The sequence below is a fragment of the Pelophylax lessonae genome (genome assembly GCF_965119305.1).
Source record: "Pelophylax lessonae genome assembly, chromosome: 12".
NCBI classification, from domain to species: domain Eukaryota; kingdom Metazoa; phylum Chordata; class Amphibia; order Anura; family Ranidae; genus Pelophylax; species Pelophylax lessonae.
Window position 1 is genome coordinate 58,651,713 of NC_138779.1, and position 15,403 is coordinate 58,667,115.

The following is a 15,403-nucleotide window of genomic DNA, read 5'->3' on the forward strand; positions in this document are numbered from 1 at the left end:
CAATGGATCTCCTCGATGGAGAGAGAGTGAGAAAAAAAGAAAATCAAGCAAGCAGCCTGCCTTACCTTTCACAACGGCTGCTGCAGCACATGAAGGGAGGAGGTGGGTGGAGGCGGAGCCATTCTTCTAGCGCGGAGAGGAGAGGAGGACGAGCCAACGATAAGGATTCTCCTCCGCTGTGCATGATGGGTCTGGTCTCAGAACATCACTGGTTGCTAAATGCCAATCGGCTGGCCTTCCTAGCAACCAGTGGACAACGGGGGGGCCCGGCGAACAACGGGGGAGGGCCCTAGACCACCAGGTAAACTAATTTGGCCTGGGGGGGACAGTGTAATTGCCACCCTGTGTGTGGGGCCCCTTGGCATGTGGGGCCCCCCGGGCAACCGTGGGGCATGCCCATTGGAAAAGACGGCCCTGCTGGCAGAGTTTCTCTGGAAAAACAGTGTCTGTGAGTATCGGGAGATTTGCCAAAGGGTCTGCCCAAGAAAGGGGGACTACTCCAATAAAGTCAGGGGATAAGGGAGCTAGCTCACACAGAGAGTTACAGTAAAGGGGGTGCCGTGTAGAGAACCCTGAAGAATAGGGACAAAGGGGGTACCGGGAAGGGCCTTGAAGAGTCTTCTACAGTACAGTGCAGCTTATCTAAATTCTTCTTCACTGAATAGTCAAGGTGAAGCAGCGGCCTTGCCGCATTCAGTTATCAGCAGTCCCAGCAAATTGTGTATAGTTATCCAAGTTGGATTATCCCACTCATCCCTTCTCCTATCCAAGTTCTCAAATAAAACCAACAGAAAAACCAAAACTCCTGGACTGTTTTCTGACTGAGCCAAGCACTTGGAAAATGCTAAACTGTGATGTTGTTGCTATGGGTAACCCAGCGATCCCGTAACCAGCAGCTCTCATTGGGGTAGTGCTACAACTGCAAATTGGGTCGCAAGTGAGTTGCACAAATTTTTGCGTTTCTCAATAATTTGTTTTGCACCAGGATATAGCACCCTTTGGAGGGATATAGGCCATCTCATTACTATTTTTTATATGAATCAGTCATCATTGTTTGCTGCTGATACATGCATACCTTGAGGACAGGATCACATTTAAAGGGATAGCACGCTTTTTTTTTTTTTTTGTTATTGGAAATAAGTAGTCAAAATGTAAAAAAAAAAAAAAAAAATTCTGTAATTTTATTTCCCAACATTTACCTTATTTGCACACCCTCACCCATATATTTGATCCAACATTGAATCAACAAAGTCCACCAAATAAAATTATATTGCATTAGTGTGACTTTTATGTAATGTTGCAGACTGGCAAAATCTCAAAGTGAATGTTTAGGTTTTACTTCAAGAGACTTTTATTCCTCTTTTGATGTTTCATTGCGATGCACGCAGGGGAGATAAAAGAAGTTTGCAAAAAATAACGTAAGATTGCAGAGGTGGAAGGAGAGCAGAATCTTGGCACGTTTCACAACTTTGCTTCCTGAGTAGACAGAGGAAGGCGACCTCTTGAAATTTACATTAAAGTGGAACTTTAATGAAAAACTAAAACATTGTGGGCAGGCAGGATTTTAATGCAGAAGGGACATACCAATAAAGGTCCTTTACCTTCCTGTCCGCAGTCTACACGGATCTGTGCATGCGCAGCTCTGTGTAGAATTTCAGTAATGTCAAGCTGACTGAACTATGCATGAGTGGGAGTGACATCACCTTGGGCCAGCCAAATAAAAGAGTTAGGGAATGATACCCCGAAGCCACTGGCTAAAGATGTCCGTGGCTGGTGGGGAGCTCCAAGGGGGTCACAGTGCTGGATAACAGGGGAATATAGTTCTGCTTTATTAAGATACTCAGGTATCTTCTAAATAATGTATTTAGACAGCTAGGTGTGTCAGAGTGCATGAATACAGAATTATTTAGTTTTGTTTACAGTACATCAGTGGTCTACAAACTGCCACCCTAGGGTTGGATGCAGCCCGTTGCTTGCTTTTATCTGGCCCTTGGGGCATTAATCCCTTCACTGTCAGCAACAGTGGGGCAAAGTTCCTGTCACTGACACCGACATTAGGGCACTATTCCTCCCACCGACACCAGTGATGGGGCACTATTACTTCCACTGACACCAATGATGGGGCAATATTTCTCCCATTGGCCCCAATGATGGGGCAATATTCCTCCCATTGGCACCAATGATGGGGCAATATTCCTCCCATTGACACCAATGATGGGGCACTATTCCTCCCATTGACACCAATGATGTGGAATTATTCCCCTGATTGATACCAATGATGGGGCACTATTCCCCTGATTGATACCAATGATGGTGCACTATTCCCCTGATTGATACCAATGATAGGGCCAGTGTTAATTTTGGCAGCAAATTTCAATTAAGTTTTAGTCTTAGTCTTAGGACTAAAATGGCATTTTAGTTTTAGTCCCATTTTAGTCTTCTGCTAGTGTTTTAGTTTTAGTCGTATTTAGTCGACTAAAACTCCAGAATATTTTAGTCGACTAAAACGCCCTACATTTTAGTCGACTAAAACTCATTTTAGTCATCTATAATCAAATGGGTGTAGTTCAATTGTAATTTGTAATGCATTATTTAAGCATTTCTCTACAATTTCCAAACTCATTATATACTACTGCTGGTCCTGGAGTGAAAAATCTAATATGTTATTATTTATGCTTTGGAGCATGCACCAGTGTTAATTTTTGGCAGCAAATTTCGATTTAGTTTTAGTTATAGTCTTTTGACTAAAATGCCATTTTAGTTTTAGTCGTATTTTAGTCTTAAGACTAAAATGCCATTTTAGTTTTAGTCGTATTTTAGTCATCTGAATTGTGTTAGTCGACGAAAACGTTTTAGTCAGTTTTAGTCGACGAAATTAACACTGGATAGGGCACTATTTCTCCCATTGACAGCAACGATGGGGCACTATTCTTCCCATTGACAGCAACGATGGGGCAATATTCCTCCCACTGACACCAATGATGTGGCACTTTCCTCCAATTGACACCAATGATGGGGCAATATTCCTCCCATTGACACCAATGATGGGGCACTTTTCTTCCCATTGACACAAATGATGGGGCACTATTCCTCCCACTGACACCAATGATGTGGCACTATTCACCTGATTGATACCAATGATAGGACACTATTTCTCCCATTGATACCAATGGTGGGGCACTATTCCTCCCATTGACACCAATGATGGGGCACTATTCCTCCCACTGATATTAACAATGGGTCATTACTCCCCTTAATACTAATTATGCTGCATTGTTTTCTCCCTCTGACGCCAGGACATTTTCTTCTCTCACTGGCCACAGTTAAGCCTCCCTAAAGTTTGAAGGACAGCAAACTGGTCCTTTGTTTAGAGAGTTTGGAGACCCCTGATTTACAATATTAGGATCTTTTAATTTTTGTAACCCCTGGTATTTAAAGACTCATTTGGATAACTAAACAGACGGTACTTTGCAGATGGCTGCAGGGTGCTTGTGGCCCTTTTCACGTAAATTGGTCACCCGTCGAAAGTGAGAGGCGTTTAATGCCCATCGCGTCCGAAAGAGAATCTAATCATGAGAGCTGTTCCAAAAAAATACTTGTAATTATATGCCATAAATGTAATATTTTTTACCAGTTATATACTAATAAAATATATATTTTATATTACACTGTCTACTCACTTGCATCATTAGGGTCACTATACACATTACCCTCTGACCGCACAGTCTTTGTACAATCAACATTTAATTTACTAAAATTATATAAAATGATGACCTACCAATCAGGCAAGCCCTCACACTACATTGGAAGATCTAAAAGATTGGACAAGCAGATTGCAATGTGTTTGGGGAGCTTAAAAGTCCCACAAAGGTCGTTATAAGGCCCCTTTTGCACTGGAGGAGTCCATCACCGAATCCCCCTGCTCAGCAGGGGATCACTCCACTGTTTCCCGCTGAGCAGGTGGATGACATGTCTGTGTCTGCTCCACTGATGCAGAGCAGGACACGGGTGGTCTCCTCAATGGGCTGTCAGATGGAAATGGAATGCCTGTCATCTGATCCAATCTGCCAGAGGGATGGGGAACAGATCCCCACCCGTCTGTTTTTAACGGACAGGATTGGATGGGATGTCGGTGGGCACATGTCTGTTGACATCCGCCACTCCATAGAAGGCAATGGGTGGTTCGGTCAGATGGACCAGATCAGTCTGTCCGTGTGAAAGGGGTCTTAAATGTTCCTTTGCTGTATCTACTTGTTCCCAGCCTGCCCCCCACAAATAAAAAAATAAAAAACCTGATATTTCCCAGAGTTCTATACACACACACATATAAATTGAACTCAGAAGAAAGCCTGGGGGCTGTTATGAGCTACACTGTGCACACCAGGCAGTTCCAGTTATGATGTTGGTTCTGTACAGTAGCATCCACTGAAAATTAGAGGAGTGGGGGGAATGGGCAAGGACACCATGCAGTGAAAAATTATGAAAAGTGGAAAAGAAAAGTATTAGGGTCCCTTTCACACTTCTGCAACCCAAAAGTTGTGCGATTTTGCAGCAATTTTGACTGCACTTGAAGCAATGCCTGTGTAATATTGAGGTCTATGGACCTCAAAACAGATCAAAGTCAGACCAAAGTAGTGCAGGGACTACTTTGAAGTCATTGTGACTTGAAGTCGCACAGATATGAACGGTACTCATTGAAAATCATGGAGTATGACTTGTCATGCGACTTTGCAGTTCCAAATCACAGGGCAAGTCGCACAAGTGTGAAAGGGACCTTAAATGAACTGGGAGAAATGAAATCAGTTGATTTCAAACAGAAAAATATGACTAAGGTGACCCTGGGGCGTCTGGCTTACCTTCCGTGCACATGCAGTCATCGTAGCACTTGTTGTTCAGGCCGCGGTTGTGCGGTTTGCAGAGATGTTCCCGCAAATCACAGCACGATCCTGGAAATAACAGTGACAAACACTGTCAGTACAATGTAAGTATACAGCACAGACTGGGAGCAATGACAGTTCACTCTGCAATGCCTAAAGCTGGCTATACAACGGCAGAAACTTTCATTTTTTTCAAACATTCGTTCAATTCCCTAATGGTTACTGGGGTCAATTTGACAATCATTTTCCACTATAGTGGCAAAAACATTTGAAGAGAATAAGCCACTCTGAATGCGACTTTCCTATCGAAAAAAATTGCACGTATTGTAATGAAACCTGTCTGGGCTTCCATTCGAATAGCAGATCTGAATGACATTTTAAGAGTTTTCATAGAAATTAGTTGACTCATAAACGAAGTTCTGACAATTTTTTTTTCTTCAAAAAATTTAAACAAAAATCTAAAGCTGGCCAAAGATGGATCGAATCTCAGCCGGTTCAGCAAGTACACCAGTATGTCGGATTTTTAGCTTGTGATTATTGCCAGTAGCTATAACCACTAGCAATAATCACTCTGTTTTCCCAGCAGAGATGCCCCCCCCCCCCCCGGAACCAAGCTGGAACGCAGGTGGCCGATATGGCGCCGGGTGAAGGCTTTGGTCTGACGAAGGAGCCGCGCATGCTCCAAAGCGCGTTACTGTCCACCGCCTTCACCTGATGCCATATCGCACGCGTGCGTTCCAGCTTGGTTCCGGAAACCCGGGCCGTCATCTGCCCCTCCACTTCCTCGTTCCTCCGCGTCGCCAGGGAATCCAGACAGCTTCAGGACGGCTCTCTCATCCTCCCTCACCCGGCAGACAGAGGACACAGCGAACCAAAAGAGGACGGTTATTACTTGCCTGTTATCTCTGCCACCTTGTAAGTGTTTTTAATCCCTTGCACCAAAAAAATAAATCCTTTTAATACTGCACTTAGAGGCGCCCTTCTTTCCTTATATGTCTTATTAGATTGCCATCTTGTTTAATAACCTAATGTTCTGGGGTTGTAAATCTTTAACATAAAAAAAGGTCTTCAGAATTGTGAGAGAATCGTAATCTGTATTCTAAGCAAAAGAAATTGTGATTCTCATTTATTCAGAATCATGCAGCTAATATACGGCATTGTGTAGCTCTGTGAGATGTTGGATCTGCTCAGCAATGACTCCTGTGTGGAGGAACAGATATTATCTCTGTAGCACCCTCCTTGGTAGGTGCTAGTGAGAAAGTATAGTTTTAAGCTCTGTCTGCTTACCAGAGGGGCTGCAGGTAAATCTATATTGTTCTCTGGCTACCAGAGAGCAGGATCTGTTAGTGGGGTCTGCTCAATGTGCTCAGTATGCAATTCATTCAGTCTGGAGAGTGTTTCACACTGATCCAATAAGGAGGCATGTTGGACAGTGGGAGGGAACCTGACGAATGGATGAATAGGCTTTTATACAGTCCTGGTGATTGGCAGGGGCAGGTTGCCTCGGTACATTCTGGGATACTGTATAAAAGCCAGGAGCACATGTGCTGCAGGGTCATTGGTTGGAGAGCAGAATCCCGGAGGGAGGGGGCGGATGCCTCCTCCTCTGTCGCAGTGGCACGTGGTCGCAGGAGGTGGTCCTGAAGGCCGGAGGAATGGATGAGAGGAGCTGAACCCAGAGGTCCAGGAGAGCTGACTGAGTGGGGAGACACTGGAGACCCTAGAAAAACAGTATAGTGAGTACAGGGACTCGTGTCAAGGGGCCTGACCTGAGGGGGGCCACCCCACATGTAGGATAGTCAGTGAACGGGTGTCAGAAGTGAAAGGAAAGAGGATGCTGGTGAGAGTGTCCTGAAGATAATTGGTAGTCAACCAAGTCATCTTAGGAAAAGAGACTTAATTCCCAAACTCACCCATAGTGGCAGGGTGAATCCACAGCCTGGCTATACCTGAAGATAGGAGTCCTCAACCACTTGTGCATAGGTATCCCACTTTTACCTTCTCCTATCCCTAATTTATAATAAACACAAAACAACCAAAATACCCCTGGACTGATTATTGGAGCGAGCCAAGGAAGGAGAAAGTAAGGAGTTGGAACTGTCATTTGTATGCTGGTAGCTCAGGGGGACCCGAGAATGTGAATTCTGGCAGTCCTTACGGAGGCAGTTCTACATCTTATAGCAATGTGTAGGACAATTTAAGAGTGTGATTTACCTGGGAGGCAGTCTAGATGGTGATCACATGGCTCTTCCTCAGCCAATGCAGTGGCATTCAGCTTTTCTCTTTGTCTACCTGTTAAACAATGTAGCAGTCAGAAATTATGCATTGCATATATAGGCAAGCAGTGGCATGCTGGGCATCAACCAATCATAGATCAGCTTTCATTGATCTGACTACTTTAACCTGAACCGTGATTGGCTGCTAGATCTGGAACAGACGGGGCTGATTTATTAAAATAGTTGAGAATATATACACAAAAAATATTCACTTTAACTATCCAATCATGTGCGTATAAGATAAGTAACTATGGATTTGCTGTTCACGTGTATGGATATAAAGAGGGAAAAAAGAAAAATTAGAAAATTGGACAAGATTTATCTAAAAACATAATTTAGTCTCAAATAGTCATAAAAGGGATTTTTTTGTATATATCCATACAATCTATAATGGAATGTTCAAATACAAAAAAAAAACAGTGCGATACAGCAATACATTATGTCATAACAAAATGAATTACTTGAGGCCCGACATGTTTCATGGACTTGCTCCACTTCTTCAGGAGCTGTTATAGTGCTTATCCACACATTAATCTAAACATAAACAGACAAAATTATGCAAAATGTATCATCCTGATAATACATTTTGCCATTATTGGGCGAAGACGCACTCTAAGAGCGTCTGAAGAAGTGGATCAAGTCCATGAAATGCGTCGGGCCACAAGGAATTCATTTTGTTCTGACATAATGTATTACTGTATCACACTGGCGTTTTTATATTTGTGTTACATTTGACCATTTTATGATAGATTGTATGGATATATACAAAAAATGTTTTTTATGACTATTTGAGACTAAATAAATGATGTTTTTAGATATATGTTGTGCCTCTAAAGTCCCATTTTTCTTTTTTTCCCCGCTTTATATGACAATATACAGGGACGTGGCTCTATTTTTTTAAAAACTTTAGAAACATGATTGGATAATTAATGAAGATCTCACTTTAATTTTTCACTTCCTCCTCTCACGGGCATCCAACCACGCAACTAGCAAGGAGATGGCACTTTTCTCCATCTCCAAGCATTTGGCAGAGACAAGACCAGTCACCCTGCACAAGGAGGGAGAGCAGCAGTGAGCGGTCTTTATTACAGGAAGATCCTGCACAGAGGGGAAAGTCTCACACCCGATTATTGCATAGATCTGGAAGAAATACACAAAGCACACCAAGATTCAATAAGAATACACATGCCATTTGTTTTTAGATAACGTTTGCTTATCGTGGAGCTCAACTTTCAGTATTTGCTAGATTTGAATAAATATTAAAAAAAACTGAGACTTTAAATAAGAAGATTCACATTTCTATGGCAAGCAATAGATAGGAGACAATTTCCATCACCCCCATGCAGGACCGGGACAAGGGGTGGGCAGAAGGAACGGCTGCCCTGGGCACAATGGTTTATTGCAGGGATAGGGGCGACCTGACTCTAACCCTAAGGGAAAGGGGAGGGCGCAGTTTGGCATCTTCGCCCTGGGCGCTGTATGACCTTCTCCCGGCACTGGCCCCATGTTTCCTCTTCTCCTCTCTCTGCCCCTTTAATTACCTTTTTTCGGTGACGGCCAGGTGTCCGGCTTCAGATCTTCATAATCCGTCCAGTCAAACAGGGTCATATCCAGGGTTGGCATGACCTCCCCTCCTTTCTTCCCAGACTGCAAAGCATCAAATGAAACACAAAGTCAGGGACTGAAAAGATATCTCTAAGGACTGTTTGTGGGTTATTTACTAAAACTGGAGAGTGAAAAATCTGGTGCAGCTCTGCATAGAAACTAGTGATCGACCGATATCGGTTTTTTAGTGCCGATACCGATATTTTGGTCATCGGATATCGGTATCGGACATTTAAAAATTAAATTTTTTTATTTTTATTAAAAGGTACTGTGGTGGAGGGATCTGGGGGTCTAAAAGACCCCAAACCCCTCCTCTGCACTTAAAAGAATTCAAAACTCCAAGTTTGGCTGTTTTGAATGCTGTAATTTTTTGGAATTTGCCGCTGAGTACCCGAAAGTGAAGTCATGACATTACTTCCGGGTTTTTTACATGGAGACCCGATCAGAGCCGAATGCGGCTTTGATCGGGTCTTCTCTTTGGCGGCCGTGCAGGCTGGATGCCCGGGTCTCTCGGTGGGACGGGAGACCCGGTCGAGCCGTGGAAGGCAGCGGGAGGGGGGGATGTCCCCTCCCGCTCCTTGTAATGACAGCCGAGCGGCTTCTCAGCCGCATTGGTTGTCATTACAAGACAGCCGACCGTCGGCTATGGACACCGGTACCGGGGTGATGCCTCTAGCTGCAGGCATCACTCCGGTACAGCACTTTCCGAAATATCGGTAATATCGGTAACCTCCGGGGCCGATTCCGATATATCGGGGGAAAGTGCATATCGGCCCCCGATATATCGGCATTGCCGATAATTGGTTTATCCCTAATAGAAACCAATCAACTTACAGGTTTTTTTGTCAAAGCTTAACCACTTCTGGACCAGAAGGTTTTACCCCCTTAATGACCAGGCCATTTTTTGCGATATGGCACTGCATTACTTTAACTGACAATTGTGCAGTCGTGCGACGCTGTAAATAAAATTGATGTCCTTTTTTTCCCCACAAATAGAGCTTTCTTTTGGTGGTATTTGATCACCTCTGCGATTTTTATTTCTTGCACTATAAACAAAAAAAGAGCGACAATTCTGAAAAAGAAAAAAAACAATATTTTTACTTTCAGCTATATAACATTCCCAATAAAAAAATATAAAATTAAATTTTTTCATCATGTTAGGCCAATTTGTATTCTGCCACATAGTTTTGGTATAAAAACAATCCCAATAAGTGTATATTGATTGGTTTGCGCAAAAGTTATCGTGTCTACAAACTAAGGGAAAGATTTATGTCATTTTTATTTATTTATTTTTTACTAGTAATGGCGGTAATCAGAGATTTTTAGCGGGACTGCAACATTGCAGCAGACAGATCGGACCCCTAACTGACATTTTTGACACTTTTGGGGGTACCAGTGACATTACTACAGTAATCAGTGCTAAAAATATGCGCTGTTACTGTAATAATGACACTGGCAGGGAAGGGGTTAACACCAGGGGCAATCAAAGGGTAAAATGTGTCCCTAGGGGGGGCTTTCTAACTGTGGGGGGGATGGGCTTTCTGCATGAACACAGAGATCTGTGTTCCTAAATAGGAGGAACACAGGATCCCTGTGTTCATAACTGACAGAACAGCAGTCTGCCGTTCTGTCTCCACTAGGAGCGATCGCGGGTTCCTGGCAGCAATTGGAGCCGCCGGACCTGCTTATCGGCACCTGCCCCGCTAGTGGTCCCACGAAGCGACGTACAGGTATGTAGTTTCGCGGGACAGAGCTGACGTTAAGGGGTTACAGTGATACTAAAGTCTGTTTTTTAAAAAAAAAAATATAACAAACATGTCATACTTACCTGCTCTGGGCAGTGATTTTGCACAGAGCAGCCCGGATCTTCCTCTTCTCGGGTCCCTCGCCTGCACTCCTGGCCCCTCCCTCCTGTTGGATGCCACCACAGCAAGTAGATTGCTATGGGGGCACCCAAGCTGAGCTGCTGCTCTGTATGTCTATTCAGACACAGAGCAGGGGCTCGGCTCCGCCCCCTCTCTCTCCTCACTGGCTCACTGATTATGATTGACAGCAGCGGGAGCCAATGGCGCCCGCTACTGTGTTTCAGCCAATCAGGAGGGAGAGTCCCGCACAACAGAGTCCCGGACAGCAACATCGCTGCATCGAGATGGGGCTAAGGTAAGTATTGGGGGGGGGAGGGGGGGAATGCTGCACACAGAAGGTTTTTATCTTAAAGCGGAGTTCCGGGCACAGAAATCATTTTTCAACAAACATACCCCCGGGACGGTCAATGGCTAGCCTCTGATCTGTCCCGGTTCGCACTTACCTTTTAGAAGAAATACTTACTTATAAAATTTCTTCCACAGCGTTTCCATCTCTCTTGTGGGCAGCTGAAGCCGGCGCGGTCCTCTTCGGCGTCTTCTTCCGCGTCTTCTTCTCCCAGAATGCGCCTGCACCGGCCCCTCTCGTCACTACCGGTGCGGCGCCGCATTCCTCCACAGCTTCTGGGCATGCCCGGAAGTGACGAGCGGGGCCGGTGCCGTCGCATTGATTCCTGGGAGCGATGACATTCAGCTCCCAGGAATCAGTGCAAGCCCGGGAAGTGACGACGGAGCCGCGGCACAGAGGGAGGAAGTGAAGACTAGGTGAGTATCTTCGATCTACAATTACAAGGTGAGTAAATAAAAAAAAAAAACCTAACTATCCAATTCCTTTTCAGGTGAAGGTGAAGAAGCGGACGGGCACAAAAATAAAATATCGATTTTGTGCCCGGAACTCCGCTTTAATGCATAGAATGCATTAAGATAGAAAACCTTCTGCCTTTACAACCACTTTAATTGAACAAGTTGAAGTTAGAAGCTGATTGGCTACTTTGCACAGCTGCACCAGATTCTGTGTACATCAGGTTTAATAAATCTCCCCCTTTGTGTCTGAGCTGTAATTTTCATGAGCTTCTAGAAGAGCATGGCACAGACACAGCTGCATGCCATACATTTGGGCAGCACAGTGCTAAATGTATTCCACCAGAAATGTGACACATTACAACACAGGTGTGGTTTGAACCAAATACTTCAGAACAGAATTCCACTGGACTGTCCCGGGATTTTACCAAAATCCCAACATCTTGCGGGAGCTGTGACCTGCTGCTGGCCAGGTACTGGAATATTCATTTCTGCACCCATCTTTGGCTTCTTTTCTGCTCTGTCATGCAGTGTAATCTCCTGTACTATAGTTCTGTCAGAGGGGGGCAGCTGTACAGAACGCAGAGTTCAATGTATAATGTCAGAGTCCAATGACCCCCAACTATACAACAACGCTATGTTCCCCAATGACACCAATAATCTCTACTGATTCCAGTGACCTCCACTAACACCAATGTCCACCCCCCCCCCACCGACCCAAAAAACACCAACTGAACACTAATACCCCCCCCGCTGATACCGTTGACTCCCACTGAACCCCAATGTTCCACACTGGCACCAATGACTACTACTGCTATGAATGACCCCCACTGAAAAAATGTCCCCCACTGACACTAATAGTTCCTGCAAAACACCAATGTCCCCCACTGACACCAATGTACCCTGCTGCCCCCGCTAAACCCCAATGTTCTCTACTACCACCAGTTACCACTACTGATACGAATGACCCCCACTGACACAATGCTCCCCACTGACACCAATGATCCCTGCTAACACCAATGGCCCCTACTGACACAGATGATCCCCACTGACACCAATGACCCCCCAAGGAAACCCAATGTTTCCCACTAGCACCATTGACCCCTACTGATACTATAGACCCCCCACTGACACCAATGTCCCCCACTGACACCAATAATCCCCGCTAACACCAATGATCCCCACTGACACAGATGACTGCCACTGACACCAATGATCCCCGCTAACACCAATGATCCCTGCTAACACCAATGATCCCCACTGACACAGATGACCGCCACTGACACCAATGTCCCTTACTGACATCAATGAACCCCACAAAACACCAATGACCCCCACTGATAACAATGACTCTCAATGAACACCAATGACCCCACATTGACATCATAGACCCCCAGTAAACACAAATGCCCCCTACCTTAACCTCACCAAGCAACACTACCCCCCTTCTTCCCCCACAGGGCATCAGTGACTCCCCTTTCCCTCCACAGAGCGGGGCTTGGTACATAAGAAGCGTACTGGAAGATGCTGACCGTCCAACCTGGAGGAAGGGACAAGGTGCAGTGCTGTGTAATGGAGAGGGGTACTGCTTGGCCACATTTCATGTTTTATTATAGGAGGGAAGGGGTCCTAGAACTAAAACAAACAAGAAATGATAGGAACCCTGATTTATTATAATCAGCTGTAGGTCTCCGTTATTCTGCCTCTTGGCTGCACATCCAAAAACATTTTTCCTTCCCGTTGAATAAGTCACCATCACTCTGCTAAATATTTTAGTTCTCTTTTGAGGCAGATGGCATTGTGGGAGATCGCATGCTGCGTCCCGTGCCTCACCATCCACTGATAAGAACAAAAGACCTTTATTATATATCCAAGACATCAGCTCCACACTGATTTTGCCTGGAGAAACTTTTTCAATATTAATCCTCCCGCTTTCCACTAGTTTATCGTCTCTGCCAGAATATTCTTAATGAGCCCACGATGGAGTCGAAGGAATCCTGTGCCGCACCGAGCAACAATAGTGCGCCGGCCATGCTAAATCGCAGTGATATTAGCAAACCTGGGAAATAAAGTGAAATTATTAATCAAGACTTAAAGAAATTATTCTCACCTTGGCACGGCGAGGGGCTTCCACCATGGCTGTGGGCTGCTCGTTAATAAACATGGGCTCGGCTGTGCTTGACGGAGGCCGGGTGGCTGAAGAGGCACTGGAGGACATCTCCACATGGGTGGAATGAGTGGGCTCGCGGAGGCTTAAATCTTCTTTCAAAAGGCCGCTGGGCTCAGCTTCAAAGGCTCTCGCTGGAAATACAGACGTGCGGATTAAAGAGAGAGTTTCACCCCTTGCAGACATCCCCCCCGACCACCTGCAAATTCTCAGACTTTTATGTGGGTCGTCTAATATTGTGTGCCTTAAGTTACAAAAAGGAATCCAATGTATTCTAATGGTTTGGCCAATGAGTGCAAAGCTACACCAGTAGCACCTACAACGGAACCACTTCAAGACCAGGCCTTTTCTGGCACTTTTTGTTTACATGTAACAATCAATATTTTTGCTAAAAAAATAATTACTTTAAACGCCCAAAATTTTTTTTTTTTTAAAGCAGAGGCCCCAGAGAATAAACTGGTGGGTTTTGCAATTTTCTATGTCACACAGTATTTGCTCAGCGGTTTTTCAAATGCATTTTTTTGGGGAAAAATACACTTTTTTGAATTTTAATGCAAAAAAAACACAATACATAACCCATTTTTTAAAAAATAAAATATAAAAGATGATGTTATGTCGCGTAAATAGATACCAAACATGGTACACTTTAAAATTGGGCACAGCCCTGAAACGCCGACAAACGACATTCATTTTACTATCCATAGGCGACGCTTACAAAGTCTATACAGGTTACCACTTTAGATTTACAGAAGAGGTCTAGTGCTAGAATTACTGCCCATGATCTAATGTTTGTGGGGATACCTCACATGTGTGGGACGATCACTGTTTGCATACGTGCAGGCCTTTGCACGCAAGTATGGGGGGACGAGGGCACTTTCTTTTATTTTATTTATTTTTTTTTTTTTTTTAATATTAAAAATGAAATAATTCATTTTTTTTAAACTGTTGCTTTAAATGTTTTTTTTATCACTTTCATTGCTGTCACAAGGAATGTAAACATCCTTGTGACAGCATTAGGCATGTGACAGGTACTCTTTATGGAGAAACCTAGGGTCTAGACCCCAAATCCCTCCTCTACCCTTAAAAGCATTCTATACACCAAGATTGGTGTTTTCAAATGCTTTTGATTTTTTTAAAATGGTGCCGTTGACATCCGGGAAACCGGAAGTGATGTCAGGTCCCGGCTTTGTTTGGCTTTCTCACCAGTGGGCGGACTCGCTGGCTGGTCGCTCAGGTCACCTGGTGGAACAGAAGAGCAAAAGCAAGCCACAGAGGTCGGCAGGAGAGGGGATGTCCCCTTCCATTGCTTGCACAAGCAATCCAGCGGCTAGCTAGCTGCTATGATTGCTTTTACAAGAGAGCCGACCACTTGCCCTAAAAAACTGCTTCGGGATGATGCGTGCAAATGCAGGTATGATCTCAGTATAACCACTTAAAGTCCAACTGGTCCAGAAGTGAAGATGTAAACTCAACAGTACATATACTTTATTTACAGTATAGTGATATGGGGGGTGTTTAGCTCAGTGGTGGTGAGCGTTTTCAATGAGTCATGCTAGTCCAAACTGTGGTGAAGGGCTTGCTGGCCCACTTCTATTACACAAATGAAAAAGAAAAAGAAAGTCTCTTACGTCAGTACTTTGCCACGCAGGGGTTTCAGCTTCACAAAATATTATAAGCAAAAACTGGTAACGAAAAGCCACCTGGCTTACTCTTCAGTTATAGTACTGCTCTTATAAGGATCATTCAGTCCCAGTTCTCTGGCACTCATAGCTTACTCTGTCTTTAGTTACAGCACCTCATTGCACAGGCCCACTC

General features: G+C 44.4%; 1 protein-coding gene across 1 annotated transcript in view; it reads right to left on the minus strand.

The window, feature by feature from the left end:
- DRAXIN (dorsal inhibitory axon guidance protein) overlaps positions 1 to 15,403 on the minus strand; it is a 110,427-nt gene that overhangs the window by 13,596 nt on the left and 81,428 nt on the right. The window contains exons 3-6 of the mRNA XM_082273551.1: positions 13,532 to 13,722; positions 8,695 to 8,800; positions 7,092 to 7,169; positions 4,857 to 4,946 (exon numbers count right to left, since the gene is read on the minus strand). Coding sequence (XP_082129677.1) covers positions 4,857 to 4,946; positions 7,092 to 7,169; positions 8,695 to 8,800; positions 13,532 to 13,722 — 465 coding nt within the window. The remainder of the gene's footprint in view (positions 1 to 4,856; positions 4,947 to 7,091; positions 7,170 to 8,694; positions 8,801 to 13,531; positions 13,723 to 15,403) is intronic.